Raw genomic sequence first — 18,222 nt, forward strand, 5'->3', positions numbered from 1 at the left:
CCTTCTTACCTTTGCATTATGGTGACATGCAGGCCTTGACTCTAACCAGTGGGTAAAAAAGAGAGCTCGGTCTAGTGAATTAGGTAAGATTGCTCCATTGCCCTGACATTGTTGTTTGAAATGCTGCTACTCCCCTCCAAGCTTCCTGCCAAAGTGGATAAAGTATACAGGATTATTAGTAAGCTAAATCAACTGACCTTCCAGAGCAAAATGCTGGCAAGTGGTATAGGTGTAGATATGTACTTGATGGGCTTGGATATGTTGAGCCTGTTTCTATGCTGTAAAACTCCATGAAAGAATGTTGCCCCTAGTTCGGCAATTTACCATGTTCTCTTTTGTGTGCATTCAGCGCTAAGCCACTGTTAGCTTTATTCACTGAAACATATGAGAAGATGGGTCTTGTATGCACCCACAAGACCGAAGTCCTTTGCTAAATTGACCCCATTATACAACAACACTCCCCAGTAACAAAGGGCCAGGAAAAAGTAGGTAATTTTCCTTCTTGTATTTATTGACAAAGATAAATATTGATGAACAATTTCACCATCGGTTACAACATGCTTACTGAAGAAAAGTGGATTTAAAGATCAAAAACTCAAACCTGTTACCAAACTTATGTTCAAACAGGAAGCATTGATCCCTGTCTTCAGTATGTTCAGAGATCTGGGCTATCTTCCCAATGTATCACAAGGGACTGAGAAGATTCTACCAATGAACAGTCCTCCAGATCCACTGGGAGGATAACAAATCACTTTAAGTATCCTTAACAGGCCAACAGCCCTGGCACTAATTCCCTTATTGACTCAGTTGGCTTTACTGACACTCTGAACCCAAAACCGGGACTTTGTTCGGTGCTACTTGCAGGGGAAGATTACTGGGCAATCAGAGAAAATGTTTCAAAGATGCTCTCAAAAACGCTTGGAAAAACTGCAACATTCCTACTAAGTTCTAGGGTGTTCTTGAGGCAAAATAGAGGAGGAGCATTCAGGAGACACTGAAGACCACAAGTCCATCCACCAAGAACAGAGAGAACCCCAGTGTAAATCGCACAAGGAGTGCATCATTTCACACTCACCAGCCCAAGCTAAAGAGTGGAGATACCAAATGACAAACGTACCACCCTTTCAACTGGCTGTCCCATGGATAGTTTTGAACATATACCAATTCAATTAGCACATACTCCTAAGGGAATATATATGTGACATGTCCATTGTCAGGCAGTAGCCTGTTAAAATCACATTTCCAGGAAGGATACGTACAAACTATCTGCCAAAAGTCAACAATATTAGGCAATTAATATTGCTTTGAAAACTGTAGAAGTCCCATAAAAAGCATTACAAGACATTATCCTTAAGCACTCTAGTATTCCAGAGCACCTCTGTGTATCAAAATAAATTTCACAATCCAACTTACTCAGCTTTTGGACTTCTGACTCTAGTAAATTTAAAGCCATTATATTTTAAATTTCTAAATTTCATTTTTGATATAAAAGGAAGTAAATAGGTTAGTATGAACTTTGTTGTGCCTTCATGTAATAAAGAAACAAAATATAATGCAGAATGGAAATTTCTTGAGATGAAGTAATTTTCAAGCAGATTTTCTTTGAGTTGATTATTTTGTGCACTTGTGGCTCGGAATATTTAAATCACAAAGAAAATTAGAGTAATGACATCCCAAAGCCTTCCCGATGTTAGTTTGTTCAGATTCTGTTTATCACAGTATTTCCTTCAGATGTGAATTTGAGAAATTTAGCTTTCTGAGGATAAAGGCATTTTTAGAAGTTGCAATGTGATAAGGTGAGCGAATGTGAAGTTATCCATTTCAGTGGATGGATAAAATAAGACAGTGTATTATTGGAATTGTTCATGTACAAAAACAATTGGATGTTCTGGTTTACCAGTTATGAAAAGCAAGTATCTCAAATGCAAGCAATTAAGAAGGCAAATGGTATTTTGGTTTTCTTTGGAGGATTTGAGTGGAGAAGCAAGCATGTCATTGTACTACCATTTAAAGCCTCTGGAATACTGTGTGCCTTTTTAGTTGAGAGGTAGTTACAGACAGCAAGTATTTGGCAACATTGCCAATGATCCCATCAACAAAAAATATATCTACTGTCCTGTGGAACTCTTGCATCCATTAACCATAGCAGTTAAAGCCAGTGGGGTATTTACTCTGTGATTTTTAATGTATTAGGTTTCCTTTATGATAGATTCAAATTTTTTTAACTGGAAAGAGTCATCAAGTGCAGTAAAGAGCCTCCGGGCTGCTGTCCGCACCAGTCATCAATTATGCGTTTACACTAATCCTGCAATGTTTTATTCTTCCATATTTCCATCAACTCCCCCCTGCCCCCCAACTCCCACTCTGCCACTGACCTACACTCTGGGGACAACTTACAGTTAACCTACCAATCCTAATACCTTTGCGATGTGTGAGAAAATGCATATTAAGATTCTGTATCTAGGTTAGGCTGACTAATAAACAATGAACTGTAAATCTACTAATCATAGACATACATTGAGCAGTCAGCCTTATCAAATGAGAATTTGAGATCATTGGATTATTTTGTGTTCTACTAAATTAAAAGCAAGAAATGCTGAAGAAGGTACATAAAAACAAAAGACAAATGTACAAAAACACAAACACTTTTGCATCCTGGTGACTTAGGAAAATACAAAGTACAAGTTCAACCTTGGTATTCAGGCACTTGGGAATATTGGGTATAGATTCTGTCTCCTTGTGTAAAAAAAATGTAGGTAATTGATTCACTAGGCTACTTCTTGGGATAGCAGTTCTGTATGAGGAGCAGTTATGTAGACTATGCGTGTAAACTTTAGTGTTTAGAAGCATGAGCAGTAACAGTATTGAAAACTGAAAGTTCATGCAGAGCTCAACAGGCTGGATGGAAGGAGGATGCTTCCCCTGATTGAAGAGCAGGACCAGCAGTCACATTAAGAAGGGACTGCATTTAGGACTGAAATAAGAATTCTCTTCACAGAGAGAGGTGAATCTTTTGAGTTGTCTGCTCCTAAAGGCTGTGGGAGCTTAGTTAATGAGTTCATTCAAAGCAGAAATTATGGATTTCTTATATTGAAAACATCAAGGGATATAGAGATACTGTTCTGGAATAAGAGGGTGCTAAGGTGCTAGGAAAGCCATGATCCCAATGAATGGCAGAGCTTAGACCCGGATGCAGCTTGTGCTTCATTATGTGCTCCTACATTGTAGTTTCATTATTTTAGGAGAAGGTAAATGTATGAAGTTGTTGCCTCATCTATGAGACATCACTTCCACTTTAAACACCTGGTCTCTGATCTTACTTGCAGGGCTATCAGGTGTGTTATGTCCAGATTTAGTGCTTCAGGTAAAGCTGGGTTATCTATCCTGTTTTATTGTAAACTGGGTAACCTGCTTGGTCACTTCTGAGGGCATTTGAACCAACCATATGCCTGTGAAACCAGAATCCCTTATACCCTATTTTGGTTATTTACTTCCAGAACTCACCAAGCAGCTAGCAGACAAATGATCTGTTTTTAGAAATAAATGTCAAACATACCCTGTTCCTCTTAGATAATTTCATACTCTTTGAAGCATCCACATGATTAAGTAGAAGCAATGATGTGACATTAGTTTCATGTCAGAAATGGTATTCCCAACTGTATAGCAGTTCCTAAGTAATTCACTGCAAATTCACTCTGACTCAGACCTCTAATTTTCTGATCCATTGGTCAGCAAGTGAACCAGGTCATCACCGGGTAACATAGATTTAATGGTTTCAGTCACTTTTCTTTCTGGTTTTATTAAATTAAAGCAGAACCTAGATCAAATTTTTGCTTCATATATAGATTCTAATTTGATCCCCTTGAAACTGCTGTGAATTATGGTAAGCTCAAAGTTTCTAGAATTCTCTTCCTTGTCACATTATGACTTTAAAAGATTGGCACAAGCTTCTATAATGGCTCCTTTTGTGCAGTTGCATGAGTGTTTCATGGTGTTATGTTACTGTTAAATGGCTCAGTTATGTTGGTGAGCAAGGGATTAGTTTCATTGCTTCAAATATGATTTTATTGCAATGAATCATTATAAGGTGGGTATTCTTGCAGTTGATTATCTTGCCCAGCAGTTGTTTCAGTTTGACCCAAAATGTGAGGTAAGCTAACGGCTGTGTAGTTTGTGGGGAGAGAAGGAAGCTTGTTGAGATGACAAAGTTACCACTCACTTGTATCATACAGGAAATGCTGTGCAGCAGGCTGCAGATCACTTCAGTTCTTGCTTGTTAGTTCCGTTAAACTAAACTGAAAATAGCTTTGACAATTGTGCAGAGTTTGGTAGTGACTTTCAGATTATAAAGCAACATAGACTAAACTTGAAAAGCAACCTACTCATAACTTATTATCCAAGCAATTTAGCATGTTCATAAGTTCAATGGACTGCACTGGAAATGTCATGAATTTTGAACCTACTTCTTGATTTCTTTCAGCATTTTATTAAATAATTTTCTGTGTAGGATTCAGGATATTAAATAAAATCTTCAAAAGATTTTTGCATTAGATTTGTTTATCGGAAACAACAGTGAGAAAGTTTATGATTTTGCACCAGTAAGAGAAAATAACTGTGAGGAAATATAAACATTTGTCTAAAACCATATGGAAATAGTTTGGTCTTGTTTAATTTCTTTTATTAATTTGTAAATTGAGGTAAATAAGCAGTTAATGTTATTTCACAGCTTGAGCAATAGACTTGGGTGATCCCAAGTAATGGATTTCACACTAGCTGTCCCAAAGCAGAACATTATTTTTCAAATCTTAAAAAGCTGATTGAAGTGCCACCATATTTTATCACCACTCCAATGCAGGCTTGAAAAAGCTTGTACCTGACCAAATTATCAGTTTTGAATATATCATACACATCTAGTCTTGTTATTTGAAAACTGAAACAGTTAGGGCATTCATTCAGGATTTAGCTATTACTTCATGCTCACCATTTATCTGAGAAGACAATTTTTTTGTCAATAACCTATTTACTGATTGTTATGCAGCTCCTGTGTGGATTGATTTTATGTATGTAAAATTGGCTTGAAATTCTCATATAGTTCATTGAGAAAAGGTATTGTCTATCAATCAGAAAAATTAGGTAAGATGCAACTGGCTGATAAAGTCAGCATATTTTGACTGCCAGTTTCAGATCATTAGCAATTAAGGGAGTATTTTGACTGCCAATAACAGCATTCCCCACTCTAACCACCCCTCTCCCACCAGCCCTACACACACTCCTTCATCACCAGAGTGTAGAATTTTATTTCATGCACCCAAGTAAACTTAAATTTTTATCCAATCCAAGACAGCAAGAACTGAACAATCATAAATTCTGGCAGTTAAACTCATGACCTTCCTGTTGAGAGTCAAGCTTATTTAATTGAGTCTTTTTTTCAGGCTGACCAGCACGGTTAAGCTCCAGGTTTGTAAAAACTGTTTAATCCTTTGGCTGATTCTTTACTGATTTGCTGATTCTTCCATACCCAAGATTAACCTATGCTGCCTTGAAGGATGTTTGAACTGTGGAGTTTACTCCTGAGGCCAGCATATAATGCTGACAGGATTACTTGCATTTCTGCAAACTAGGTTGCCAAGCAAGATCATTGTTTTTTTTGTAAGAGGATAGATTTATGCCTTTGGAGAAAAAATATGTAAAATACACAACACATTTCTAAGATAGTTTCTCATATGTGCTTTAGATTTTACCAGAAACTATTCAAGGTGTATTTTTAATAGTGAATTTTATAATCTACAATTTGAAGGGAGCAAACACACCAGCATAACCACCAGGAAGAGATGATGTTTACTGGTATCTTGTGCATATCTTCAGTAGTAACCCACTTTTGAGTTGGGTGATTTTATCAATTATGAGTAGAATAATTAAGAGGTTTAAATTGACCGATTGACTCAACAGGTATGTGTATATCTGATCTGGCCAGTCTGTCGAATGAACATGTGCTGTGCTTTTCATCTATTTGTTCTCAATTCTTTTTTTCCTCCTGAATGTCTTGCAAGAAACATTAGAGACCATATTTTAACATCCTGGTGGACGCAGAATATTTCAGGGCATACTCGATAATATTAACACAATTCTGAACTGAATTTTCTTGCTTTCAACACACGGGTTCTCCCTTGTTTTGCCCTTATTAATAGTAATATTGGAATCAGAAATCATACGTCAACCTGCCTTGAGTGCGTGGTTTGTGACTGTGAAGCTGATGCTAATCATCTTGGCCCCAATAAGAGCAATTTTTTCAACCTTGTGCATTTATTATTGTGTACTCTTTAAATTAACCATAAATCAGACTCTGTGTAGTCTGAAGTCTATTTAATGAAGACAATCATAAGTTAGGTTGGAATAGCCACAATATACAAGCAAATCAATGCCTAATGGAGATTTATATAGATTTATGTATTTCATTTTGGACATCTTACAGTAAGAATGGAATTTTGCATTGGTTGTACTTACGAATTTATTTGATCAAGAATTTGTGCAGCATCTGCAATAGTTTTAACTGTCAACAAGAGACCTGGTCTGGATAACCCTGAATCCTTGACTGCACTCAGTAGTCCTGTTACCATTTGTGGTGTCTGATAATTTGGGTATATGTTAAAATTAAACAATGTTGTTTTTAAATAAGAAAAACCAGAAAAGTATAAACTAATATTCCCCGTATAGTCTGTTTGAAAGTTAGCTGTTTAAATGACCTTGCTTAATTTGTCCTGCGTTGCATTGTTTGCAGCAGAAATTTTTAATGCACATTGCTATAGAGGTTGCACTAGAATGGCTAAATTCTGTAAAATGAACAAAGTTGCTCTCACTCAACTTCTGGCACAGGTGGTGATATTGGGCAAACTTCTACTCATATTTTAATATGCTCATTATATTTAAATTTTACATGTGTCTTATGTTATCTGAAAGGTAGTGTGATTAAGGCACTGGAGACATAACTGCATACCCCCCCCCCCGCCCCAGATCTTTCCCACCTACATCCGGAACACCTCGTACTGTCCATGATTCTAGCAACTTCCAATTCCCTGACCTCTACCGCTTCATCTTAAAGCTTTGACATCCGGTTGCTATTTACCTCCATTCCCTCAGTTTATTTCTAGAATGTTGATTGTACAAGTTCCCTTCTACTAATGTTGATAGATCCCTCACCTGCATCTCCTCCATTCCCACTTTTCTGCTGTCATCCCATTTCTGCCCAGACAGGGCAGAGGTAGAATTACCTTGGCCCTTAGTTTTCACTCCACCATCATAAGTATCTAGTATGGTCCCACTCTAAGTCACAGCTTACTCCCCATACCCCATTATATGCTTTCAGTTGGAACTACTTTCTCTGATTCCTTCACCCCTCTCCTTCCCAATACTCCTTCCCCTGCTACCATGAGAGGTGTAGCACCTGTCCGTGCACCTCTTCCCTCACCACCATCCAGGGCACTAAACAGCCTTTCACTCACGTGTACTTACTCCAACCCTGTCTCTTGCATTTGATGCTTCTGATGTGGCCTCCTGTACATCTGTGAAACCAAGCACTGCTTTGCTGAGCCCCTGTACTCTGTCTGCAATGGTCATCTTAAACTCCCAATTCCAAGACATTTTAAATTCCAACCCCTTCCCCACTCCAACCTGTCTGTCCAGGATGAGGTAAAATGCAAATTAGAGGAACAGCACTTCATATTCTGTCCTTTAGTCTATATCCCAACAACATGAATATTGAACTCACCAGTCTGAGGTAACCCTCAGCCCATTTGTTCTTTTTCTTCTGATCCATCTAAGCTCCCTCACCCTTCTATCCAACCATTTCCCCTCCTACACACATACACACTTCATTATACCCTCCTATTATTCCCACCTGCCCATCATCTATCTGGTTCCACTCATCACCTTTTTTGGTCAGCTTCTATATCTGCAGCCCTTTGTGGCCTCCACCAATCATCTCCCAATTTTGATCATTATGTCCACCCTGCCCTCTCCCACCTGGGTCCATCTGCTCATCAAACCCTCCTCATCTGGATCTTGCCAGCTCTCATTTCACAACTTTAGATTAGCTAAATCCCTCTTTACATTCTCAGTTCTGATGCAGGATTGCCACCAAAATGTTGGCAATGCCTTTTCCTGATTTGCTGAATTCCCTCAGCAGTTTTTTTGCTCTTAAAAGACACACTGCTTGCTCTCAGAATTCAGATCCTCCATGAATATGGCCACTGTGTCTTCAAAATCTTGTTTTATCTGGTTGTCAAATGAAATCAACAGATTTTTTGTTTTATAGACATGCAATTTATTTATGGGCAAATGTTTTATTTGCAAGAATATTTCAGTTTGGTATGAATTCATTAGCACAGATTTGTAGAGCAAGATCACACTGTATCCTGGGATTTCATGCCATTTATTTGATTCACTGTATTCATTTAGAGATAACACATTTATTTACTGTAATGCAGCCGAGGAAACTGCTCTATCTTGGCATTATGCTCTCATATTAGATGATGAGCAGGCATTGCTTGGTGCCAGAATCCAAAAGGAAGAAGGAAAAAAAAACTTGTGCAAAATCCATTCACAGATTAGCCGTCATAAAATAGCTGCACTGTGCTCCAATGTGTAAGCATGTTTTTTGCAATAATTAATTGTAATTGCAGCAGCCAGAGAGCAACATTCGGGGAAATTAGTTGGCAAGCTGTGTGGTATTACTTTGCCAAATCAGGACATATTCCTACTTGTAAGGGAGAATGCCAACTTGCACAATCACTTCTTACCTAATCTGCATCTTGCATTGTGTATAAGCACAGATTACTTTTAGTTAGAAATGAAATACCTTGTGCCCTGCTTCTTTGTCAATATATTTAATTAAACCTATCACTTTGCCTGTATTCAAAGAGATTGGAAACACAGGCTTTTGAAGTTCAAACTGGAAACTTTGTCAGAATAAAGCTAGAGTTGTTACAGTGCATACACATCTGATGTGCCATTCCTGAAACCTTTATTCTCTTTATGTTCCAGGGCTGCTGCTGTCATTACAGCTCAGTCCCAGACAGCGAGGATTTTTGCTAAAATAAGTCATGCAGTTATGAATGAGCTTTTATTTAATTAATTTAATGCTGTGTTCTCCTTCCTGCCCACTCGCACAGTACACTGAACCACAGTGCCACCTCCAGACTAGCTCATATACAGTCACTTATAAACTACCCTTCCTCTTTTTAAAAAAAAAGGAAGTTGAACATCTTGATTTTTGCACCAAGGTTATCCTGTTGAATAATAAAATGGTAGGCAAAATTCTAATCTGAGTAACTTGTTTCTAAGCAAATTTGAAGAAGTTTACTCTACATCTTGAATGGGCCTTCATAACCCAAATAAAAGTAGAATTTCCTATGAATTATCTTGTGTAGATGATTTATACACAATAGTTTTTTTGTCTTTTGTCTAAAAGAATAGTTGGACTTGGGTTGGGCTGTCCTACAGACTGTTCACTACTGTGTATAGTATTAAATAATTAGGGATTAATTGAACAGAGTAGCAAAAAACTGAACAGGAGTGATGAGAAATTGGAGTGAACCTTTTACATGCACTGAGCAGATACTCTGGTATAGTGCTCACACCATATCTGATGACCATCAAAAATTAGTGTGAAAATCATTATGGTAGTTTTCATTTTGGTCCACACATAACAAAACTTTACCCATCTGGTTCTTGAAACAGTTGTGACCCAAAACGACAACTGTATTTTTTTCCTGGCCTGCTGAGTTCCTCTAGCATTTTATGTGTGTTGCTTGGATTTCCAGCATCTGCAAATTTTCTCTTGTTTGTGAGCAGAATTTGCAGTGTTTATACAAAGGATACTGTGAGAGCCTTGAAGAAACAATCTCCACAGTAACCATGTAACTGTAGAAATGTCTGCCATAAGAGGTGAGAGAAAACATGGGAGAGTGGGAACACCTCACTTCAGGTGACAAGCCACTCCTGACAATTTTCTGCACAGAATGAGTTCATAAGTGCTCCATGCCATTGTGAGCATGGCTCATCATGCTGAAAAATATCACGCTGTGTGTCAATGCAGTGAATTGTGTATTAGGGCTACTATATCTGATGGGTCACCCAATAACGCTGTCAGAAATTTGCTGGTGAATGGATGCAAAGAGTAATACATAAATAGAACATGGATCCTTTCAGGTCACATCATTTTGTCATCTGCTTGGATAGTTTAAATGTTCCATGGTAAATTAGAAATACATATCTTTAACATGTATCTTTAACATTTTTTTTGGATAAATGCAAAATGAGACGCTGAACTCTGAATGACCTGTATAATACCTGGAGAGTGAAACACTATTAGGGGTTGAGAATTACTTCAAAACCTGCCCATAACAATTAGAATCGGAATCAGGTTTATTATCACTGACATTTGATGTGAAATTTGTTAACTTAGCAGCAGTAGTTCAATGCAATACATAATGTAGAAGAACAAAAAGCAGAATAAAATAATAGTAATAAATGAATTACAGTATACATATATTGAATAGATTAAAAATCGTGCAATAGACAGAAATACTATATATTTTAAAAAATGAGGTACTGTCCAAGGGTTCAATGCCTATTTAGGAATCGGATGGCAGAGGGGAAGAAACTGTTCCTGAATCGCTGAGTGTGTGCCTTCAGGCTTCTGTACCTCCTATCTGATGGTGACAGTGAGAAAAGTGCATGCTCTGGGTGCTGGAGGTCCTTGATAATGGACACTGCTCCTTGAAGATGTCCTGGGTAGTTTGTAGGCTAGTACCCAAGATGGAGCCGACTAAACCCTCTGCAGCTTCTTTTGGTCCTGTGCAGTAGCCCCTCCATACCAGACAGTGATGCAGCTTGTCAGAATGCTTCCCACAGTATATCTATAGAAGTTTTGGAGTGTATTTGTTGTACCAACTCTCTTCAAACTCCTAATAAAGTATAGCTGCTGCCTTGCCTTCTTTATAGCTGCATCAATATGTTAGGACCAGGTTAGATCCTCAGGCACCCAGGAACTTGAAACTGCTCATTCTCTCCACTTCTGATTCCTCTATGAGGACTGGTATGTGTTCCTTCGTCTTACCCTCCTGGAAGTTCACAGTCAGCTCTTTCGTCTTTTTGACATTGAGTGCCAGGTTGTTGCTGTGGCACCACTCCACTAGTTGGCATAACTCACTCCTGTACACCCTCTCATCACCAGCTGAGATTCTACCAACAATGGCTGTATCGTGTAAATGAGTCCAATTTATTTGCATTTAAACTTTTTCATAAGCAAACTTGAGAATCGGACACCAGACCTGAAGAGCTGCTGAAAGCTAGTTCCACAAATAATCATAAAGGGGGGTTTGTGTACTTGTTTAAAAAGATGAACCTGGAGGATTTTAGGCAGACAGCAGGAGTGTGAATTAAGTAAGCCGTCTACATGGGCACAAAAGGCTGTTGACTCACTGTATGCGATAAGTTTTGACTTTTCTGTAATTCTGTAAGCTGAATATATGATTTATCTTTACCATCTTATGAACTCTGAAAGAGAACAGCGTGGTTTACCTGCAATCTGAGCCAGCACCTCAGAACTGAGAAGTTCTGTTTGACCAAGCTGCTCTCTTTCGGGTCATTGCTCTGGTAGTTTAATGGATGTCAGCATCCCAGCTAATATTCTTTAATCAAAAGACCAATAATAGCTATTCAAAAGCAAATATCTGCAGATGATGAAAATCTGATAAAGGGCCATTGTCTGTAAACATTAGTATTCTTGTCACTCCACAGATGTTGCCTGACCTGCTTGTATCCCCAATATTTTGTTTTTGTTCTCTGAAAATAGCAGCACTAATTTACTGAGTCAACCAACACATGATAATTGTCAATTTCTTTAACATATCACCTGCATTTTAAAGGTTTCCCATTGCTTGTAAAATGCTTTGAGATGCCTTGAGGACATTGCACTTTATAAATGCCGATTCATTTGTTTTTTCCCTTTTGATTGAAGTGTTGCCCACTAAATGAGAGGCATTGTTTTCGGCAGAGATGCCTTGTTGAATTTTGGGTGGAAACATTTGGTCAAAGCATAGTTTTGAGGCAATCATCTGGTAAATCCTTTGAATTTACATGGTGGAAAAGTTAAGTGGTGAAAGCTGATATGTTGGACTAATTTTCAAAGTTCAAAGTAAATTTATTATCAAAGTCACACATATGTCACTTTATGCAACCCGAAGATTCATTTTCTTGCGGACATACGCAGTAAATCCAAGAAATACAACAGAGTCAGTAAAAGACTGCACCTACAGACAATTTAATTTGTTACATATCCTTCTGTTTGTAATTCTAGAAATTTAAGTTTAATTCCTAAATGTACTAAAAATTAAACTATTAAACATTTATATTTGACTGGATTGATGCCTCCCTTATGAACAAATTTTTAAAAACTAGGACTCCATGCCCTCATAAACACAAAAAAATCTGCAGATGCGAGATATCCAAAGCAACAAACACAAAATGCTGGAGAAACTCAGCAGGTCAGACAGCATCCGTGGAAATGAACAAACAGTCGACATTTTGCTCCAAGATCATTCCTCAGGACTGAAAAGGAAGGGGGAAGAGGCCAGAATAGAAAGGTTGGGGGAGAGGAAGAAGGATAGCTATAAGGTGATAGGTAAAACCAGGTGGTTGGGAAAGGTAAAGGGCTGGAGATGAAGGAATTTGATAGGAGAGGAGGCCATGGACCAACACGTTGGAACAGGAATGTGAATCGGAATTAAAATATTGGGCCACCAGGAAGTTCTTCTTTTGGCGGATGGGGCACAGATGTTTGACAAGCGGTCCCTCAATTTACAACAGGTGTCACCAGTGTAGAGGAGGTCGCATTGAGAGCACGGATACAATAGATGATCCCAGCAGATTTGCAAGTTAGCTCACTTGGAAGGACTGTTTGGGGCCTTAAATGGAGGTGAGGAAGGAGGTGAATGTGCAAGTGTAGCACCTTAGCTGCTTGCAGGGATAAGTGCCGGGATGGAGATGAGTGGGGAGGGGCAAATGGATAAGAGAATCATGGAGGCAATGATCCCTGTGGAAAGTGGGGAAGGGGATAAAGATGTGTTTAGTGGTAAGATTCCTTTGGAACTGGCAGAAGTTGTGGAGAATGACGTGTTGGATGATGAGGCTCATGGGGTGCTAGGTAAGGACGAGGAACTTGATCACTGTTAAGGTGGCAGGAGCATGAGGTGACCGTGGATATCCAGGAAATAAAGGAGATGCAGGTGAGGGCATTATCAGTTGTGGAGGAAGGAAAACCCTGTTCTTTGAAGAAGGAGGGCATCTCTGATATCCTGGAAAGGAAAGCCACAACCTGGGAACAGATGTGGCAGAGATGAAGGAACTGAGAAAAGGGAGCGGCATTTTTACAGGATGGGAAGAGGTAACATCAAGATAGCCATGGGAAACGGTAGACTTATAAAAGATGTCGCTCAACAGTTTGTCTCCAGAGATGGAGACAGAGAGATCAAGAAAGGGGAGGGTGGTGTCAGAAATAGATGGTGAATTTAAGGGCAGGGTGGAAGTTGGAGACAAAGTTGATGAAATTGATGATCTCAGCATGGGTGCATGAAGCAGCACCAATGCAACGTCATTATTGTGGAGAAAGAGTTGGGAAACATTACCGGGGAAGGCTTGGAACATGAACTGTGGTACATAGCGAACGAAAAAGCAGGCATAGCTGGGGCCGATGTGGGTGCCATGGTTATCCTTCAAATCTGGAAAAACTGGTGGGAGCCGAAGGAGAAATGTCTTTAGTTTATTCACCAGTACCTAAAGCTGCTGGATGAGGATAATATTCCATGTGTGAAACACAAATAGTGTTTGCTCAATTTATATTACATATAGAGAACATGGTTCAGGTAGAATGATTGTATTGGTATGTTCATTTGTTTAGAATGAATGTAAGTATATGGTAAGCATCCTGCTTGTAGTAACAGTGTTTTTAATGAGTAGCATTTTAAATCTGAACTTAAATCAGGTTTATTGCAGCCTCTCAATATTTTTGAAAGTGCTGTTCATTTTTTCCTCATAAATTGTGATTGATGGGCCTATGTGGTTATGTTTAAGATTTTTTTTAGGAAAATTGTACACTGTGCATATGAACTTTAAAAATGAGTGAAGTGGCTAGTTTGAAGTAGGATATTCAAGCGGTGAGAAGTTTGATTGACAAACAATGAGACTTCCTTATTTTTAGAATTATGTTTTCTCAGTTTTTATTAGTATATTTGAAATGAAGCTCTGTTTGTTTTATCCCTATCAGTTCCCAACAATAGCTTGAATGAAAATTGGAAATATGTATCTGTGTGTGTGACAGATATAGTGGATTAACTTTATTGTCCAACTTCTTATTTTGTAAATAGTTTCAATGGGTCTTGGAGCTGACATGATGACACAAGGCGAGTCCAAACTGCAGGTACCTCAGAAAATGGATATCAAAGAAGAAGGCCTCCCTCTAACTGAGAGCAAATCTAAGGTATTTCTTTAGCACGGTTGGTGTTGGTTTGGCTGGACAAGTCTGCTATATTACATCATTTGGTTTTCAGCCTCTCTTCTATTTTCTGCATGTCTTCTTTTGTGTGTCTTATCCTCCGATCCTGTAGGTGAGAAAGTTACTAGTTCTAAGGTCACTAAAAACAGTGGTAAATCTGGCATTATGGTGGTACAGAGACTCTTGCCTGGTTTTATTAACTCCAGCTGTTTCTCCTCCAGTTATGGCTTTCTGTGCGGCATTTGCAGCAGCAAAGGCACATTTAATATTTTGCTTTCCCGCCTTTTTTTTTAAATAAAACTGGGTTAATGGCTTCCTTTGTGGGAATATCTCTTGTGCTAAGCATCTCATATCAGCTTAAAAATTAAGCATGGTGGCTCAGCAAAGCATTCAGCATTTAAAAAAAAAATTATGCAGATTATTAATGTTTTAATTGTTTTATCTGTAAGTTAAAGTTAGGCAAAATGTAAATTCAGTTAATATAACTCTCTTTTCCTCTCTTGAATGAAATTTGTCCTGCCTATGTTGTATTTTTGTCCCTTTACTACAGGATAGCTACAACTCACAGGGTATTTCTCAGCCCCCTACTCCTGGCAACCTGCCAATCCCTTCCCCCTTGTCCCCAAGCTCTGCTAGCATCTCCTCAGTGCATGGAGATGAAAGTGATAGCATTAGGAGCCCAGGCTGGCCAAAGACTCCGTCAAGCCCTGTAAGTGGCTCTGTTTTATTTTCCTATATGTTTTGTAATGTTTGTGTGCTATGATTAAAGAATAATTTAAGATGGAATTGGGTGGGGGAATTGTTTGAATTTCCCACATAACCTGCTAATTGTGGTAATTGCTGAACAGATTTCGGAATAAGTGTTGCAATATAAATGGTGCAATCATTCTAAAAAGATTTTTAGAAAGCTCTTAGAGCTATAGACTGAAGTAAAGTTCTTTAAATACAGGTACAAATGTAAATGTTCAACTGACCAAATTAACTCACATTTTTATTTGTAGTTCATTTAATATTTATTTATATAATGAATTATTTTTTGTTAATCAATGTGATAAAGTAGAAGTAAGAAACGAATTTGAAAGTTTTGGTCCATTTTATCACCATCCTTATTTGTGTAGCAAGACTGTAGGCCTTAACAAATAAAGCCAGGTTTACAGATTTCCCTGCCCTTTCCAGATTGAGCTGAAACAAATGTTGAAAAGGCTCCAACTGAAGATTCCTATGAAAAAGATTATTGTAGAAGTAGACAATTAAAAGGCAGTTCTTAATTTCTTCCAAATGCATAATGTAGAAATGTATTTTGTTCATTCAGTTCCTCAGTCCTTTTATGCCACTCAATGAGTGTACCATCTCGGTTTCATAACTCCTATTACTGTAGCAAAACAAGAATATTCATTTCACTTCTGGCACATTAATTTTACCAAGTCTCATCAGTTACATTTTGCCAGAATTACTGAGCTCCATTATCCCTTGTGTAAAAGTAAAAACAGAATATTATCCCAAAGCAGCCATGCTCTAATTTTAAGATTGTGCTGCCCTGTCCTGGACACAGCCAGCAGAGGAAGTTCATTCGTTCCACCTTCATTCATACCTTGGTGATCATTGAGTGAAAATGTTGCAGCATTGTAATTGCCACATCAAGTCTGCCACAATTCATTGTAGAGCAATTCGTTGCAAATCCCCTGCTCTTGGGCAGAAGTGATTACTTAGACCCAGAGCAAGAGTACTTCACAGCCCTGTACAATTATAACATTAATTCCACTCCTTTGTCCATTCGCCTGCTTGAGATAAGGGCCAACATTCCATTAACCCTTAAAGTTAATGTTTTTGGTATTTTTTATTTTTGGGCTCCTAAATGTTCCTCCACAACCACATGTATTATTCTTTAAGTCTGTCAACAAACCTATTCTGTCTTTCTTCATTCCCAGTTGATGCAGCATTGATATCAATCTGGCACAGTTTTGCCCACCAATTTAACATGTAGACTGTAAATATCTGCTTCCAATATTATTCATTTAACTTGTCCTTCGTTAGTACTTTTGGATACATTGTTCTTCCTTGATCCAGATCATTCATGAAATATAATGAAAAACTAAAATCCCAAGGGAGATTCCTGGGAGATGTTAAACTAATTATATTCTTACATTTTGAGTGTGTAGTCATTATTCATTCTCTGTTTCCTGCTCTGTCTCCTGTTTCTCAACTGTTGCCTCCAATTCCATTGTTGTTAACAGTCTCATTTGTGGAGAATGCCTGTGAATGCTCCTAGAATATAGTAATTAGTTTTTGAAGCTCCAGTGGGCCATTGAGTAAAGCTACTTTGTAGTCTGACACTAAATCATTCCAATCATTGCCAGTATTATGGGTACCACAATCAGACATGATTCATTTCACAAGGCAGGGATTCTGCTGCACATGGTGATGCCCTCTGGAAAAATATGTGGTAATCTGAGCTGAACTTCCCTACAGTGTTTTCTATATATCTGACTGATCTTCTCCATTTAGCATCATCTATAGAGCCTCACTTTATAGAGCACCCCTTGATGAGGTACAGCAAGTAAAGTTGAATTCCTGGAGAAGTTGGTGGTTTCAGGAGTGGAGGAGAATATATCATTAAGTTCAGGTCCAAATCTCATAGTACTACATTAACAAATTCTGATTTTTTTGTGATGAATCATGAGTTATTCTCATTAAAGAAGTGTGGAAATTGTGTTGACTATTATGTTATTCAGTACAATGATTATGATTAGTATGCTATTATGTTATATTTTTATAACAATGTTTTAAATTTTAGGTACTTAAAAAGTTGTAAAATATTCTGTGTTCAATGATAGTGATATCCAAGTATAATGTATCAGCATCCAATCTGCAGTTGAAATTCTGGATGAAAATAGTAATAAAAAATATTTTTTTAAATGGTGCAACTCAGGAAACATGGTAAAAATGTTGTTAAGGTTGTTATTGTCCAACATTTTTGTTGAAATGTTCTGAGCAGGTGACAGCAACATAAATTATCAAATGTATAAGTATTCTTTATGCAGCTTTAAAATGTTAATGGAATTTTTTTCATTATTAATTATCAGTTGAGAAACATCTTTAGAACTCAACACAGTCATGTTTTCATCATTGAGAAAAACAGGAAGAATTAATGTGATTTGTTTTGTCTGAAGTCAGCCTTCCCCCTTATTGTGAAACACTTCGTAGCTTATATGAACATACTATAGTGGGTTCCAGCCCAGGTTGGATGTGTTTTTCAGGCAAGAAGGAAGCCCAAATAAATACAGTGTTTTTTTGTCAGTGCTGTCAATTGACTCATATAATTGGCAGAAAATTTGTAATCTTGAGTTCAACCATTAACTCAAGAAGAACCAATTTGTTCACTGTTTATAGACCTAAGTGAAGTGATACAGGTTGAAGAAACATGAAACCTGGGAAGGGTTAGTTTCCTATCGAATAGTATTGTATGTCACATCCACATTTTAGTTTGTTACACTTGTATTTTATTGACCAGGTGGCCTTAGTGCACACCTGACAAAAAATACAACAGTGCATTTGCCTTCATACAGCCAGCAACTCAGAACTCCAAATAAGTAATAATTTGGCAAATTTTCTGTTGTAATCTGGTTGGAAAATTGGTTATATTTCATAAATAAATTAACAATGTGTTACTG

At 37.9% G+C, this 18,222-nt stretch overlaps 1 protein-coding gene across 10 annotated transcripts in view; it reads left to right on the top strand.

Moving 5' to 3' along the window:
* The window catches only part of arid1b (AT-rich interactive domain 1B), a 416,405-nt gene that overhangs the window by 352,409 nt on the left and 45,774 nt on the right, over positions 1-18,222 (top strand). For 7 of the 10 annotated variants that reach the window (XM_072265352.1, XM_072265355.1, XM_072265354.1 and 4 more), the window contains 2 exons: positions 14,424-14,536; positions 15,102-15,260. In XM_072265352.1, coding sequence (XP_072121453.1) covers positions 14,424-14,536; positions 15,102-15,260 — 272 coding nt within the window. The remainder of the gene's footprint in view (positions 1-14,423; positions 14,537-15,101; positions 15,261-18,222) is intronic. The other 3 variants (XM_072265356.1, XM_072265359.1, XM_072265360.1) reach the window with 1 other exon arrangement.

Source organism: Mobula birostris, chromosome 8, assembly GCF_030028105.1.
Source record: "Mobula birostris isolate sMobBir1 chromosome 8, sMobBir1.hap1, whole genome shotgun sequence".
NCBI classification, from domain to species: domain Eukaryota; kingdom Metazoa; phylum Chordata; class Chondrichthyes; order Myliobatiformes; family Myliobatidae; genus Mobula; species Mobula birostris.